At 36.2% G+C, this 17,077-nt stretch overlaps 1 protein-coding gene across 1 annotated transcript; it reads right to left on the bottom strand.

The window, feature by feature from the left end:
• Positions 1 to 6,030: 6,030 nt before the first annotated feature.
• Positions 6,031 to 14,585, bottom strand: LOC145123449 (ABC transporter C family member 2-like). The gene is made up of 26 exons (XM_079058661.1): positions 14,326 to 14,585; positions 13,591 to 13,993; positions 12,704 to 12,882; positions 12,581 to 12,620; positions 12,352 to 12,508; positions 12,147 to 12,261; positions 11,988 to 12,068; positions 11,877 to 11,901; positions 11,721 to 11,777; positions 11,568 to 11,633; positions 11,360 to 11,434; positions 11,171 to 11,278; positions 10,927 to 11,061; positions 10,729 to 10,835; positions 10,547 to 10,640; positions 10,306 to 10,473; positions 10,048 to 10,188; positions 9,756 to 9,956; positions 9,566 to 9,664; positions 8,946 to 9,472; positions 8,690 to 8,870; positions 8,293 to 8,616; positions 7,459 to 8,215; positions 7,003 to 7,370; positions 6,508 to 6,925; positions 6,031 to 6,364 (listed from the first exon to the last, which is right to left on the bottom strand). Exons 2-26 carry the CDS (start codon positions 13,921 to 13,923, stop codon positions 6,264 to 6,266), a joined length of 4,857 nt encoding a protein of 1,618 aa, XP_078914787.1. The 5' UTR covers positions 13,924 to 13,993; positions 14,326 to 14,585; the 3' UTR covers positions 6,031 to 6,263.
• Between the last annotated feature and the right edge of the window lie 2,492 nt (positions 14,586 to 17,077).

Here is a 17,077-nt window from a genome sequence, read left to right as displayed (position 1 = left end):
CATAGCAAGTATTGCTATGTCCTGAAGACGTACCATCACATTTTAGTTTGAGTAAAGATTGAATTATAACCTTTTCTTGACAAAGTAATTTAGATCTCGTATACTTATCTAGAAAATAGATTTCTCGTTGTTTTCATAAATTATATCTATTATAATTTATAGGTTCTATCTGATTAGCATGATCTATCCTGAAAGTATCCCTTTGCTCAGCATGATACAAAGGCAATGATACCGATTGAAGTAACCTTTTAGATTTCCATATGTATAATATATATAATTAAGAAGGAAACGGCCTTCGGACAAATAACACCACCATAAGTCCACATCCAAACAAGGAAAAAGGAATTAAGGCAACTCATTAGTCCTAAGCCTTTTAAGTCTTATTTATATACTTATAGATATAAGAACATGCTTTTGACAATTATAAATTTAAAGAGTTATAAACATATTTAAAAGAGTTTATCGGTATTTTAAAAAGGGTCTATGTGATTTTGAAAAGAGTATACATGACTTTAAGTCATTTTGGAAGCATTTGGTAATTAAAAGCATAAGGAAATCGTTTATGTGATTGATATCACATGTAATTATTAACACAATTAGCTTGTGTTCAACTTGTATTCCCCCCTAAAAAGCATTTAAAACCATTAAAAATGTAGATTATAGGGGTATGAACTCACTTGATAAGTGGTGATTTGGGCAGCGTTTCGTTTCTATAAATGATCTTTCTCGAAGAAACTGCGAGTTTTCGATTAAAACCGGGCTTTATGCGGGCAGCACTTCGACTGGAAAGAGGTTAGCTTTTCGAGAATTTCGGGGCTTCGGGGCTTGCTTCGAGTGTTAAATATGATATCGGGGCTTTGGGGGGTTGTAAGGAAGTTTAAAGGGGTGAAAATTGTGAAAAAAACATGAAATTTGGAGTGAAAATGAGTTAAGAACCGGGAGATCTCGCAACCTATTTATAGGCCGAAGTTCGGACCGAGGGGGAGGAGTCAGCAGGCGAGGTGGCAGCGAGGGAAGGGGGACGCGTGGCTCGGCTCGCAAGCGGACACGGGTCCGAGCTCAGAGGCGCCACCGTGCGAAGGGTGTGTCGGATGCGCACTGGACCGCGACTTCGGTCCAATCAGAAGCTGACACGAGGCGACACGCGGCAGCCTCGCATGCGAGGGGACGTGGCCGGTTCTCAGCCTTGCGATTTTTCCCGGTTTTCAATATTTTTCAATTTTCGTGCCCAAAACTTGCGAAATTCACAACTTTCGCATACGAGCTCCGTTTTTTACGTTCTTTATATGCACGCGTAGGTAAAATTACAATCTACGACTTTTGTTTAGACTTCGTCGGCTAATTTTGACTTTATTTTTAATATTATTATTTTTAACAGACCGGGACAGGAAAATCGGTTAAAAATTCATAACTTCTTCATCCGACGTCCGTTTTTGTCTGTCTTTTTACCGATGTACTACTATTGACGAGACCTTCAATTGTCGTTTAGGTTGTGTTGGCTAAAAATCACTCGATCTTTATTTCGAGTTTTTAGCTGTATACTGTTATACTGAAACTTAGAAAAATCATAACTTCCTCATATGAAGTCAGATTTTGACATTCTTTTTATGAAAGTTCTCGGTTTAACATATTCTACAACTTTCATTTAGATTGTTAAGGCTAAAAAGCCTTTTATTGAAAACTCACTTTTTACACTGAACAGTGTTTTGCCGCTTTTGTCGCGGATCTTCGATTGGTCATAACTTCTTCGTTATAACTCGGATTTTAGTGTTCTTTATATTTTTGGAAACCTTGTTACAGTCTCTACCACTTTGTTCATCCCAATTAAGATTATTGAACAACTTATTTTTTATCTAAATTTGACTGCTGTTACATAACTCTCTTTTAATTACACACTTAATTAATTTAATAAAACCATAATGGTGTAATTCGAACTTTTCAAAATACTAAGGTTTTAAAATTTAGTATTTCAAAATTAAGACCTTTTAATTAAATTTTAAATTCCAAAACTTGAGGACAAGTTTTGAAACTTTTCAAAACCTTCTAGATCAAATTACAAATAATTCAATTAATCAAATAATTGGTGATTATCTTTGACCTAATTCAATTTCCTTACAAGATAATTCAAATCAAAACTACAAATAATTAATCTTTATCTTATAAAACAAGTAATTATCTTAATTTTGACAATTATCTACTATTTGGATTAGGATAATCAATACCATAATGAAAAAATTGGATTTTATCTGTTAAAAAACGTTTTTGGTAATTATCCCAAGCCAAAATAGGTCAAAATCCCGAAAAAACTGCCATCTGACCCGACACCACCTTGTGGTGATTTTACCACCTCGTGGTGATCAGGCAGAAAGCAAAAACTAAAATTTTCCAGCTTTAAACAATTCACATTAGCATCAAATACATTAGATAAACAGCCTAGGCTCTGATACCACTGATGGGTTTTGAGCATTACATCAATCATATGGTGCACATGCAAACCCTAAAGCTTTGGATCTAGTTTATCTAGTTGTACATGAAATAATCATCCAAAGCTCATAAACCCTAGATCTAGCATACTATAATCGAAATTAACATGTAATTAGGGTTTAGATCTTACCTTGATTGTTATGTAGCAATAACAATCACAAACCACAAAGTCATTGACTCTTGAAAGCTTAGTGCCCCAAGTGTTGCACCTCTAATGGAGTCACAAACACCATAAGCAACAAGATGACTTAGGAGAGGGAGGAGGAGACATAAAATTCGTCCAAGGAACTCTTGAGAAGCATAGGGCCGAATTTTGGGAGCCTTAGGGTTCCTTTTATAGGTGAGCTGCTAAGGTTTCAGTCAAAACCCTAATTGGATTGCTTAGCCACCAAGCAGCCCTTTAGATCCTTCCAAAATCAAGGCCTGGACGATTTCTAAGTGGGCTTCCACCTTGAATTCGTCCACCTTATTCCTAAGGGATCTACAGCCCAAAACCAATTATCTTGTAATTGCAATTCCAGTCCCCTAAGTTCAATTAATCTCTTTTGACCACAAAATTAATTCTAAATTAATTATTGATCAATATTAATTAAACAATATGATTTCTCTTTTAATATATTATTCATATATTATATTAATAATCATAATTAATCCTCTTTCTCCTTAATTTATCCTATCAATTGCTATGGTGAAGGCAACCCAAAAGGACCATGCTCATAATCGGGTCATGTACATACCAAAATAGTTATGGGCTTAGACACCTAATCCAACACCAACACCATCATTCAAATCACAACCGCCAGTTACTTTCCGATCAAACTCATTACAACTAATTTCCCAATATGACGCAAACAAGTTCAATCAACCCTAATTGGTCTTGATCTTGAAAACTTCCTCACTGGCGATTCCACACCAATCAAAACGATAACTGATAAAGATATCACCACACAAAATCCAGCATACATAGTCTGGTATCGTAAATATCAAATCATCTTCAACTAGCACAATTCTTGGAAGCTGCTCCGACGTCATTCAACCAATCATCACATCCACCACCACTGCTAAGGAAGCTTGGGATCAGTTAAGCAAGAGTTATGCCATTGCCAGTCAATCTCATTCTAGAATCATGTCACTCAAGTCCAAACTTGCTAAGAATCCCAAAGGAAATCACTCCGTCACTGAATGTCTCAATGATATGAGACTCATCTCCAATGAACTTACACTTGTGCAAAGCCCTGTTCATGAAGAAGATCTCTTGGTCCACATACTCAATCACCTTGGTGGAGAGTATGGACCAATTACTGCTGCTCTGAAGGTCCGCGAAACCTCCATTTCATTCACATAATTATTTGACAAACTTGTTGAATTTGAAAGATCCCTCAAGGAAACCGAGGTTGATGTTGCTCCAATCATTGCCACTGCTAACTACTCACAACACCAATCTGGGCGGTTCAACAATCGCTCATCAAACGGATATTCTTTCCGTCCCAATAGATCCACTGCTGAAAATCAGTCGTGAAATAATCGAGTTACCAACAACCAGAACAGGAACAATCGCTCATCATCATTCTGTCACTTCTGTGCCATACCTGGTCACAAAACCAGAGAATGCCAAAAACTCACCCGCTTCCTTAAAGATCATCACATCACCAATCACAACCCAGTTGCTAATAACACTTCCTCGAGTCAAACTTCCGCATCCAACCCCGCTCCATGGATGTTTGACAGTGGAGCCTCTCATCATCTTACCTCTGATCGATCCGCTCTTCACACTGTATCAGAATATGGTGGACCGGATGTAACTCTTCTAGGCGATGATACCACTCTTTCTATCTTTCACACCGGTCACACTAATCTTCCCACTTCATCTCGTCCTCTATCCTTATCTAATGTTCTTTGTGTTCCCCTGTCTTCGTAAAAATCTTATATCTGTTGCTAAATTATGTCGTGCTAATCGAGTTTTTGTTGAATTCTTTCCTTTCCATTTTCTCGTGAAGGATCTATGAACGGGGGCGTCTCTAATGTGGGGGGAGAGCATAAATGATGTCTACTACATCAACCCTTCCTTGAAGTTGTAAATCAACACCACCATTAAAGCATCACTTCTCGATTATCATCTCACACTTGGCCATCCATCTACTCACATTTTAAAACATCTTGTTATAGATATAAATCTTAGTTTCAAGTCCTTTTCGCAATTTAATTTACATTGTGCTTCATGCTCCATTAATAAAAGTCACAAAGTTCCATTTGGTGAAAACTCTTTTGTTGCAACAAAACCTTTTCAACTCATTTACTCGGATGTATGGGGCCCTATGCAAAAATCCATTGATGGCTTTGTCTATTATGTGGTGTTTGTTGATTACTACTCCAAATACATATGGCTTTATCCAATCAAATATAAATCCAATGTTGCCAAACTATTTCCACAATTCAAGACCTTGGTTGAAAAATATTTTAATACACTCATTATATCTATATTCACTGATAATGGTGGGGAGTATCAAGTTCTTATTCCCATGTTTCAATCCATGGGCATCTCTCACTACACCACTCCTCCGCATACACCCGAACAAAATGCATAGTCGAACGTCACCATCACCACATTGTCGAAACTGGTCTCGCTCTCTTACACTTTGCGGGTCTTCCTTCTCGTTTTTGGTCTTATGCTTTCCAAACAGTTGTTCACCTCATCAATCGTTTACCAACACCAATTCTAAACTCCCAAAGTCCATTTAACCTTATCTATGGTCGTCACCCGAACTACAAGAAACTCAAACCCTTCGTATGCCTTTGCTATCCATGGCTCCGTCCCTATTCCACCTCAAAACTTCATCTTAGATCTTCCCCTTGCATCTTTTTAGGTTATTCCGCTGCCAAATCGGCCTACAAGTGTTTTCATCCTGAAACTCGCCAACTCTACCACTCTTGCCATGTTGAGTTCCACACACACATCTTCCCTTACAAAAATTCATCACTTCCTCTTTCCTCCTTACCCATTGTTGAGGAATTCTTTACCTCCAATACACCACTCTCACATAGCTCTCCCCCCACCCCCACCCCACATGCTCCTGTACCACCTTCTCCTACTCCCACCCCTCCAAATACACCCATATCCTATACTCCTCTCCAATCGGTTCCCACACCTACACCTGTTGTCCCCGAGGCCACCTCCGTCGAATCGCAACCTGATCCGGCATCTCCCACTGGCAACCCGTCACCACCACCCTCACCCCAACCGAATTCCCCACCCACTCCGCCATCCCCTCCACCACCTACACGTCATCGCAAACTCAACATACAAATCATACTCTCATAGTAGGAGGGTATGATTGTAAATTTAACTAGAACATGAGGAAGAGGATAGGAGAGTATGGTGATAAATTCAACTAAAAATATTCTCATCACAAAAAGTCGAGGATTTTTTAATCAAGTTTAAGCAACTCAAAAATACATAGAGTATGTTCGGTAACGAGCTTTTAGCCTTTAACTTTTAAGTAAAAAACTCGAATCAATGAAAAATTATGTTCTTTGCTTCAAAGTAAATTGACAAAATCCCCCTTTGGTGCAAAATTTATTTCAAAATCTATGTAAAAATCTTTCTTAAACACAATTAACAAAAATGTAGATAAGGGGCCAATCCCCGTGTGTTTATAGGCTATCTGGTCAAAAATTACAGTTCCATGGAAATTACATTTTAATTATATATTTCAAATTAGACCAAAACCAATCAACCATAATTGATCTTGACTTGATCATTGAAGCCATTCATTCCATTACTACATCTGAACATGGTCCCAATCAATCGCTTCATCTTTAAATCCCCCATATTCTGATAGCTGGAGCTTGTTACGCCCCAACTTCCCCATCACCGAAAGACCTGCAAGTGGACCCCACACAAAGTCAAATGCAAGAAACAGCAACCTACTTTTATTATATATATATATATATATATATATATATATATATGTATATATTTTTACAAAAGTACATTGCTATAATTGGGTATTAAGAATCATATACCTTCCACTACTTTATAGAGAGCAGACCACCATCTCTCCCTAGGGACCTGTGAACGTTCAAGTGACTCTTCAATCTCTTTATCATGTTCCCCTTTCAAAACACCCTGAAGAGTTACAACCGCATCCTTTGTTCTTTTAAGAATATTATTATTATCATTTTCAAACTCCATATGAACAAGGTCGTTGTGAGATGAATTCAGGGTAGCAGAAAGTGCAAACTGGGCGGCAGCCGCCCACCGCGTGGAGGCCAGCCACCTCTTCTGTCCGGCCACCGCCGCCTTCTCCACCTTGTCACCTTCCGCTTCAAATGCTAAGGTACGCAAATACTGTGCATTTGCAGCCCCTGTACTTTGTACCATTTTTGAAAATGCAGTTTGCTCATTTTGCAATAGCTTTCCTGGAGCATCATACTCAACAACCTGGAATAAAATCAAATAGCAAATTATTTACATTTTTTTTTAAATAAAAAATAAAGGGAGATATATAATATATATACCTGACCAGCATCAAGAAGAAGGATGCGATCACAATCAATGATGGTGTTTAAACGATGAGCAATGATGATCATAGTACATGATTTGAATTCTTCACGGATTGTTTTTTGGATAAGTGCATCTGTTCTAACATCAACAGCTGCAGTTGCTTCATCAAGAACAAGAATCTTTGATCTTCGAAGCAATGCACGTGAAAGACTTAGTAATTGTCTTTGTCCTACACTGAAATTCTCTCCAGCCTCTGACACCTCGGCATCTAACCCCAAAGGATTCCTCCTGATAACATCCTTCAAGTGGGCCCTCTCCAAAGATTCCCAAAGATCAGGATCATTATGCTCATTGAAAGGGTCAAGATTGAATCTCACAGTTCCTTCATTCACAAAATATCAATCAATCAGCAAAAACTACATTTTTCTTTTGTTATTTAATCAAATCAGGATTCAGGAAATTCAACATACCTGAAAAAAGAACCGGTGCTTGAGGTATAATCCCAAGAACTTTCCTCAAATCAGTCAACCCAAACTTCCCAATATCAGAATTATCAATTACAATTCTACCCCTCTCCAATTCCACAATCCGAAACAAAGCATTCAACATACTCGATTTCCCCGCTCCTGTTCTTCCAACAATTCCAACTTTATCACTTGCAGGAATCAAGAAAGTCAACCCATGGAGGACAGGTGGCAGCTCAGGCCTATACCTCAAAACAACATCCTCAAACTTTATAGAACCCTCAGAAGGCCAGCCAGGTGGCGGCCTGTTATCCTCAATAACACCAGGAGCCTCAGAAGGCAATTCAATATAAGTCCCAACACGTTCAACAGCATTCAAACTGTTTTCAGCTAAACTTGCGAGTCTAAGAACAGTTGTTAACAATGTTGTGATGTTTAATGCATAACTTAGAAGCAATCCCATGGTGGATGCAAATGCTTCTTGGTTTCTTGCTTTTCCATTTTGCATAACTGCAAAAGTTGCAGTTAGCCAAATCATGAGCCCACCTACTGTTTCTAACCGAATTGCTAACCAACGGTTTGCACTCATGTTGACTAATGTAAACCGGATGTTGTTGTCCATTGAGTTTCCATTGATTTTTGCCATTCGATCATATGCTTTGTATGCACGAATTGTGGAAAGACCATTTAGGGCTTCACCAAATTGAGCATATACAGGTGATCTTGTGATGGAATCTAATCGTTTTACTTCACGTGCTGTGCTCTGAGAGAATGAATAATGATTAATGAGTTAATGACAATGAAATTTCATATTTGAGTATAAATGTGGAAATGACATACCTGATAATAGAGATAAGCTCCATAGAAGACTAAGAGAAGTGGTAATATGGCCCATAGAGACATGGTGCTTAATAATCCAATTAGAACAAAAGTTGACAAAAGCTGCGACACCTGTCCCAAAAACATGTTCACAAATGGGGCAACATTTCGATCTATGTCACCAAGATCTTTTGAGAATCTGTTAATGATACGCCCAAGGGGATTCGTGTGGAAAAAGACCATAGGAGCCCTCAATATGGACCCAAGCATAGCATTATGCAACTTCCTAGCAGCATGAAGACTTGTCACAATCAACCAAAAAGAGTTCACCAATGTCACCATAACCTGAAAATCCCAAATTGTAAGTTTTGAAAGAAAACAAAAATTGCAATTTTTGTGTGATTGATTAGTAACATACTTGACCAAGTGATAGAAGTGCATAGATGAGATTATAGAATAGTGGACTGTAGTTCTTTGGGGTGCTTTCATCTGTCCAAATACTTAACCATGAGCTACTCAGTATTCTTAAAGTTTCTGTTGCTGCATAACATCCGAATAGTATAACCACAACAAACCACCCTCCTAATGCATCTTTATACCTGAAATAAATAAATAAATAAAGTAAATATAAGTATAGATGTATGTATGTATGTATGTATATGTAAGTGGTTTACCTCTTCAAAACATTGAAGCTGATTACACCTGTTTCGCGTTCCTCTTGTTTAATAAGAACAGATTTTGGTCCTTTCTTTTTATCATCTTTTGCTGACTCACCATTGACACCATTAGCAACGGGTTTTGATACCTTTGTATCAGTTTCTTCAATGGCTTCCTGTTCTTCCACATATTCCTCCATCTTTCCTGCATTTTCCATTAACTTTTGAAAGAGTGCACCATGCTCTGAAAGTTCCTCAAATGTTCCCTCCTCTTTCACCATGCCTTCATGGACCAAAAGGATCCTATCCACTTGTGAAAGAAAATGTAGCTGATTTGTAACTAGAACTCGTGTTTTTCCTTTTAATTCTTCTTTAATACATTTCTCAAACACCTGTCGACCTACATGAGCATCTAGAGCACTCAAAGGATCATCAAACACGAATACATCTGAGTTGGAGTATACAGCTCTAGCCATGGAAACTCTTTGTTTTTGCCCTCCACTAATATTCACCCCTCTTTCACCAATCTCAGTAAGATCACCACCCTATACCATAAAAGATCATATAACTCATGAGTGACTTATGAACACAAGAAACTGGAGATTGAAAATTGATGAAACATAATGATATATACTTACAGGAAGCAAGTCCAAGTCATGGTGAAGTGCAGTTACATCTATTGTCTTCTCATATCTACCAGATTCAAAGGTTGATCCAAACAATATGTTGTCACGTACCTGAAAAATAAACATATATAAATTACTAAGTTGGAATTAAGAAAAAGGAATGATATGAGTATATGACTTATGAGTATGACATAGTACATACAGTTGCATTGAAGATCCATGAGACTTGTGGGACATAAGCAACAGTTCCTCTCATAACAACATGTGAATCACTGACAGGTGGAAGCTCCCCAAGCATGGCAGATACAAGTGATGTTTTACCCTCTCCTGTACTTCCCACAATTGCCACCAGACTACCAATTGGTATATCTAAGTTTATATTTGACAGTGTTGGTTTATCAGGCTGCAACAACCATAACAGAATTTGCAATTAGTCCCCACATTTTGTCATAACTTAAGTTAAAAAAAAAAACACATATTAAATAAAAAGACACCTTTGAATCCCATGAAAAGAAGCCATTTCTAATTGAGATAGCTGGAAGCCCTGGTTCAAGAGGTGGATTTGGAAGAAGAAGTCTCTCTTCAGCTAATAGAAGATCTTCCAAACGTTTCAAAGACACATTAGCATTTACAACCTGCAAATGAAAACAAAAACAGTTAGAAGACCAAAGAGAAAGAGAAAGAGAAAGAGATGGCTTGTTCTACAAGAAACTTGTGTAAAGATATAGCATGTGGAATGAGAAGTCATGAACCTGAGTGACCATATTTGGAAGCATGAAGAGTGGAAAACGTAATACAGCGAATAAAGAAAGTGATGTGAAGGCTCGAGCAGGTGTCAGGTCTCCTCCAAATAATGTAAACAACCCAAATGAAACCACAATCACAACCACTGGAATACTATTCAAGAAAAAAGTATTCAACTGCAAAAAGAAAAAGAAATAATGTCAAAATCACAAAAAAGTATAATTCTTTGATCATTCCTTGATAACATACCGATCCTAGCATTTGTACTCTTCGAAACCATGACAATTCATCTGTTCTAACAACTTGGACCTTTTCTTGGAAACTATTCTCCCAAGCATAGCATCTGATACAAAAGTCAAATAAAGTCAAAGATGGTATTTTAAATAATTAAAAAAAATATTGGGAACAAAGAGAGAGGGAGAGGAGAGTACTTGACAGTGTCCATGGCTGCTAAGATTTCATTCATGAGACCAATTCTCTTATCGGTTCTCTGCAGTCCTTCCTTTGACATTTTTTGCATTCTACTAATAACCAAGGTCTGTTTCAAAATGACAAATTACAAGTTATATGTATGTATGTATGCATGCATGTATGTATGTATGTATGTATGTATGTATGAGTGATAGTACCTGTATGGGGAACATAAGAACTAGCAATAATGCACCAAGGACTGAAGCAACACCAAGTTGTTGGTAGAGAAGAACCAAAGCAAGAATGATACGAAAAGGTGCAGACCACAAAGTGTGAAGGGATTGGGTTACTTGCTGTTGAAAAAGGAAAGGAAAGAAAATTAGAAAGATAATAAAAATATATATATATATATATATATATATATATATGACTAAAATGGAGGAAAATGGTAATGAAACATGCCCCAAGTGATTCAGAATCAGTTGTCATCAAGTTGACTATCTTCCCAGATGCAATCTTTCTGCGACTCTCATTAGTTAGCCTCAAAGTCTTCCGGAAGACTGCAGCAATCTTTGAGGAAAAGTAGGTTCAATTAGGTGTGTACAAAAACAAGCTCCAAACATCCTTAAAATATGCTAAAAAAGTAATTACCAGAGTCGAACGAAGGCGATAACCAACACGCATCACATTCTGAAAATATTGAGCCTCACACAACACACCAAGTACCTAAATGAACCAAAATAACTTTCTTTAACATTTTACAAATTTACCCTTGGTTATTGGGAAAAAGGAAAAGTAATAGGAACTTGGAATTGTTTAAGAATAATAAACATAGAGAAAAAAGTTATAGAATTTATACCACTCCAACGAAAATTGTGAAAGCATAGATGTAACCAATCTGAGCTGGACCACGTTCTTGCATAGACTACAAATTATCCATTATTAAAAATAGTAAAAAAGGGAATAAAATCATAAATCATTGGAAATGTTTGGAAATTAATAGTAAACTCACCAATAACAGTTGGTTCAAAATCAGTGGTCCAACAAACTGAGAAAGATCATTGCCAATCTACAAATGGATAAAAAAAAAGGAACAAATCATGTGAGATTCAAAACTATGCAAAAACAATTGAACTCAAAAGTCAAAACCAAAATATTCATTAAATACCTTCCAAAAGCCTCCCCACCAAAACCTGTAATTAAATAAAAGTTATAATCTTTTAACAGAAACATGAATTAATATTAACAGAATTTTGTATGAGAATGTTATTATACAAACCTTCCTCCAAGACTACGATGTAAAGCCCTTAAAAGCCATGGTTTAGGTTTGCGGAGCTCTTCTTCCCAATATATTTGGAATCTGAAGGGCAAAAATGGAATTAGCATTTGTGGAAAAATATATATAAGTAAAAACTAGAAACTGGAAACAACAACATACTTGCTGTTAAGTGTTTCTGTTTGATCCCAAGTGTCAAGTTTCCATATATCTTTCTCTGTGAGAGGTCTTTTGTAACCTAAAAGCATGAGTGGATTCATCCAAGAGAAGAAGATACCTAAAAAGAAACAAGAAAAGATATTATAAAAAGATTCAAGTTGTTAATTTGTAAAACTAAATTTCAAATTAAACCAATAAAAGGACTTACTAGAAATAATGTTGGTGCGTCTTTCTGGACAAATTTCTTCACTTCCACCAAGTTCTTCATATTCACCATCATCCAACGGGTCGACCCGTATTGGGGTGTAACCCGGATAAGGATCCAAAGTTGGAAGATAGGCAATCAAGCATACCCCAAACAAAACCTACATCAGATAAAACAAATGTCTAGAAGATTCATAAATTAAAAAAAGAAAGAAAGAAAGAAAGAAACTAACCTGGATGGCAACCTCACTGAAATAGAGATACAGTACATCTCTGCAAAAAAAAAAAGTTTGAATTATTATTATAAAACTTTCATATGGTGTAAATATGCAAGAATATAGTATTAAAAAACTGACCTTGTGTAATATTGGCTCACAGAAAGCACAAGGTTGAACAAGACAGCATCTCCAAGCAAAGCATAAATGACACCAAATCTCATAAACCAACGAACTTCACAAACATAAATTACGGTTTCGACCCCGAGCACAATCAACACACAGCACCATGCAAGAGTCTTGATAACTAAGGTAACAATCTGCAAAAATAAATGAAAATCTTCAAGTTTGCAACAACTTATAGCATTTATAATCGATTGGTAAATTTCACCCCTCCTTTATAGATTTTCTAACTTCCCTAATAGTTAATTAGTTGTTATTAGTATTGTTATTAGCATAAAGTTCATGAGAGGTAGGTTCCATGGCTAATCTAATTCTAGAATATTATCAATCAAATCAAGCACAATAATGAATAATCAATCTCCTGTAGTCCATATTTATAGAGTTATGTTATTATGGAAACAATATATTTACTTAATTAATATTCTACCCTAACATATGCACTTAAATATTCAAGCCTATATGAAATAAGTGTCAAACATCTTATGAGTCAATTCAAGTTGGCAGGTGACAGAATTTTGGTAAACAGAGAATTCAAAGAGTTAAGTATATTTTGCTTTATAGAAATAAATTTACCAAAAAGGAAAAAAGAAGACAATAATACACTTCTCTAATCAGTTTCTCAAATCAATATTCAATAATCAACTAACATTGCCATAAATATACATTCATATCTACTTGCATGTAACTGAAAGAAAAAATAATATTTTTCATAAAATCACCATGAGAAATTAAATATCCTACTACTTATTCTTCCTACCCATATATAGGTTATAACGAATGAACAATTAAAGATAACTTATACAAACATGCCATTAAGTCATTAAGTCGATCAGAAAGAAACAAACCTCGTATGGGGCAAGACCAGTCTCTGCATCAACATTGAAAGCCGAAATCCCCATTATCAATCTGACCAAAGGCTCAGCAGTACAGTAAAGAGCCAATAATCCCAAAAAGTAATTGTAGAGATTCGACCTCAATTTGAACCTTTGCACTTTGAAATTCTTCTTCGTCACCCATATCCTGTATATGCAAATTCCAAGAAGTACCAAATGGGAAATTCCAGTAACCAGTGAATCGGTTGCACAAGGTGTGTAAGGCCCAAATTCGTTTTCCACCGCCGTCGCCCATACACCATTTTCCACAGGACGACAGTATGAGTCCAAGGGATTAAACCCCATCTTCTCCGATTGAAAATGAATCAGCTGCTTCTAAATTGCAAACTTCATTGGATGTTTTGTTTTTGCTTTCCTGCAAAAACAAGCATTCCAGATCACTCCAAATCCTGAGAAAAAGTATTTAGGATATGTATGGGAACTCGAAACATGTATAACTGGTGCAGCAATCAGTTCATATAGAAAAGTCAACGGCTGCTAATTTCAATCTTATTGAATTCCTTCACACAACAGATTATACCAGATTTAGGCTTCAAACGAGTGACGCTTCACCGATTCCGTAAAAACTAATAAACTAATGATTAAAGAACGAGAATAGTGATCGTACTTCGTAGTGAATCTCAGATAATATTAAGTAAGAAACGAACATGAAAAAAACCCAAGAACCCATTAGTTGCAGGGACTTACAAGTGATGATATGATTGTGAATACCTATGAGATTGAGATCTTTGGTAGAAGCAAAGATCCCAGCCACAGAAACGGAGCGATTGATGATGATTAGGTTATAAAGGTGATGAATTCGGCGGAGAGAAGAGAATATGATTGAATGTTGAATGATTTATGGACCTAAGAACTGGGAGATAAAGGACAAAGGGACTTTTAACCCAGTAAAAGATCGAAAGTGGGCGTCTTTTTCCTTCTGTGGTCTACACACCACTGATACTGCAATTTATGTCTCGTTATCAACGGAATCGAATGTGAGTTTCACATTTTTATTTTGATTTATATACTTTTTATCAAAAACTTAATAGTTAATTAATTGTAAAGTTGCTCAAAAGATATTTCATTTATATTCCAACAACTTTAATAAAGAATTATGATATATATCGTATCATATTAAAAAAAATCATATATACAAAGCGGAAATGAAATTTATACAAATCCAATTTTGATTTGGCTTGCTAGTATTACGATTAACTTTCATAAAACATGTTTGTTTTGTGCTTCGCAACGAGTCCAAGCTTTTGATAGAGCATCATACTTTTATTTCTTTCTATTACAACATCATATTTTGAAAAATACTTTTAAAATAAGAAAATAACTGAAAGTATAATATTGTAATTAATATACCTTTTACACTTAATCTTATATGGTTCATGTTGTAGTGCCCGAAAAAATCCAAATAATAAGGTGTGAAAATCCTTCAAACTACTTATCTAGAAATTGCAAACAAATTTTTTTAAATACATATTTTGTTGACAATACAAGGATAGGATCTTATGCAACTTCAACTATTTTTGTGAGACTGGACACCTGAGGATATAGTAGCATGCTTATAAATATATTCTATTTGTTGTCCGCATATTTGCATGCATACAGTAAGTCACAAGCTGCAAGCTTTTTTTTCTGCTATTTGTAACCATGAGGATGCCATTCAACATTGGAACTAAATTCCCATATTGGAACAACTATGCTATTCCATAAGGGCAATTTAATCTTTTTGGATTATAACGTAACGATTAAGATAGAATTTACACAACCACATTACTTCTCTTTTTTCATTTACAGTTTTTCTCCAAGATGGAACCTTTATGATGGACATGATGTTGTTTTTCAACGCTTCTTGTACACATGTATTTTGATTTGGGATATTAGACACTTTCTTCAAAGATCAATAATTTTCCAAAACTATAGAAACCATATATTCGAAATAATAATCAGTTCCAAGATTTAAAAGATATTATATATATATATATATATATATATATATATATATATATATATATATATATATATATATATGTTGGTTCCCTTGAGATAAAAAAAAAAATTAGAGATTGTGAGATATGTGTATAATCGTTTAATGTGCTTATGTTTGTTTCTGAAACTATGTGGTGACATATTTGTAATTATATTGGTAACTTATTAAACTAACGCTGTTAATTTACGATTGTGGGGCTATTGTTGTAATTTTACAAAGATTGATATGAATTTTGCAGGCTACGATACTGTAACCGCCTATTGTTTTCTTTTCTTTCTCGATCAAAGTCTCACTTCGAACTCTCAGGAAACCCTCTTTTTCTTTCTTTATCGTATTTTGTCCTAGTTTTCGTTTCTTACCTGTTATTGAGAAATCAGTAAATGTCTTCAGGAGAAAATATAAACGAAGTCGCATCTTGTCACACCCCCAAACCAAGGATGGCAGAAACGTCCGGGGGTGGAGGACTTCATGTATAGTATCATAACAACGAGTATAATAGTGCTCAAAATAAATACAACCATCATAGATATAATTGAAAAAGTTACGCCATAGTATGTGTTTACATGTTTCAAATCAATTACACTATGATGACAAAATGAAAAGTTTGACGATTTAACGTCTCATCCTCAAAAGCTGTTGATTTCTTAGAAGGTATCCGGACCAAGAGGGTTCCGGACCAAGAGGAGTCCGGACCAAGAGGGTTCCGGACCAAGAGGGTCCTTTTGGGTTTTCTCCTTCGGTTTTGGGCTGTTTTCGACTGAGGAAGGTACATAGAGAGATATGGGAGAGATTTCACATACTTGGAGAGATTTGGAAGAGATATAGATACAATGGGAGAAATTGAGAGAGACTTTGTCGGGAGCCTTTATTAATATTTTTCTTCGAAGTTCAAAGACCGTAGACTTAGTTACATCCCATTTTGAGTGTTATACACCCCCGAAGGGCACGTAATAGTGTTTTATAGAGTTGCTACTTCCCCCACTCTGATTAGGGTTTAGAATTTTGAACATTTGAAACTTTCAAGTGATACTTTGCATTTAAGATTTAGAGTCATACATTAGTAACCATAAAGAAATCCCTAATCATATTAACACTAGTTGAGTTGACCAGTTTGACTTGTTGACTTTATTTGACTTTGACATGACCAGAAAGTGACGGTTGTCACATCATCCCCCCGTTAGAAGGAATTTCGTCCCGAAATTAGCACTTTGACCGGGACTTCGAGAGTTGGGGAAAGATGCGAGTATTTTTGTTTCATCTGGTCTTCGCGTTCCCAGGTGAACTCGGGTCATCGTTTAACGTTCCAACGGACCTTCACTATAGGGATGCGACTCTGTTTTGTTCTCTTGATCTCTCGATCCATGATTTATACCGGTTCTTCTACGAAGTGGAGACTCTCGTTGACCTCGATTTCCTCGAGTGGGATCACAAGAGTCTCTTCAGACAGACACTTCCTTA

Source organism: Lactuca virosa, chromosome 7, assembly GCF_052849685.1.
Source record: "Lactuca virosa cultivar CGN04683 chromosome 7, Lactuca_virosa_CGN04683_v6, whole genome shotgun sequence".
Taxonomy (NCBI): domain Eukaryota; kingdom Viridiplantae; phylum Streptophyta; class Magnoliopsida; order Asterales; family Asteraceae; genus Lactuca; species Lactuca virosa.
The sequence above is the reverse complement of the archived record's forward strand: the minus strand, read 5'-3'. Positions and strand labels throughout refer to the sequence as shown.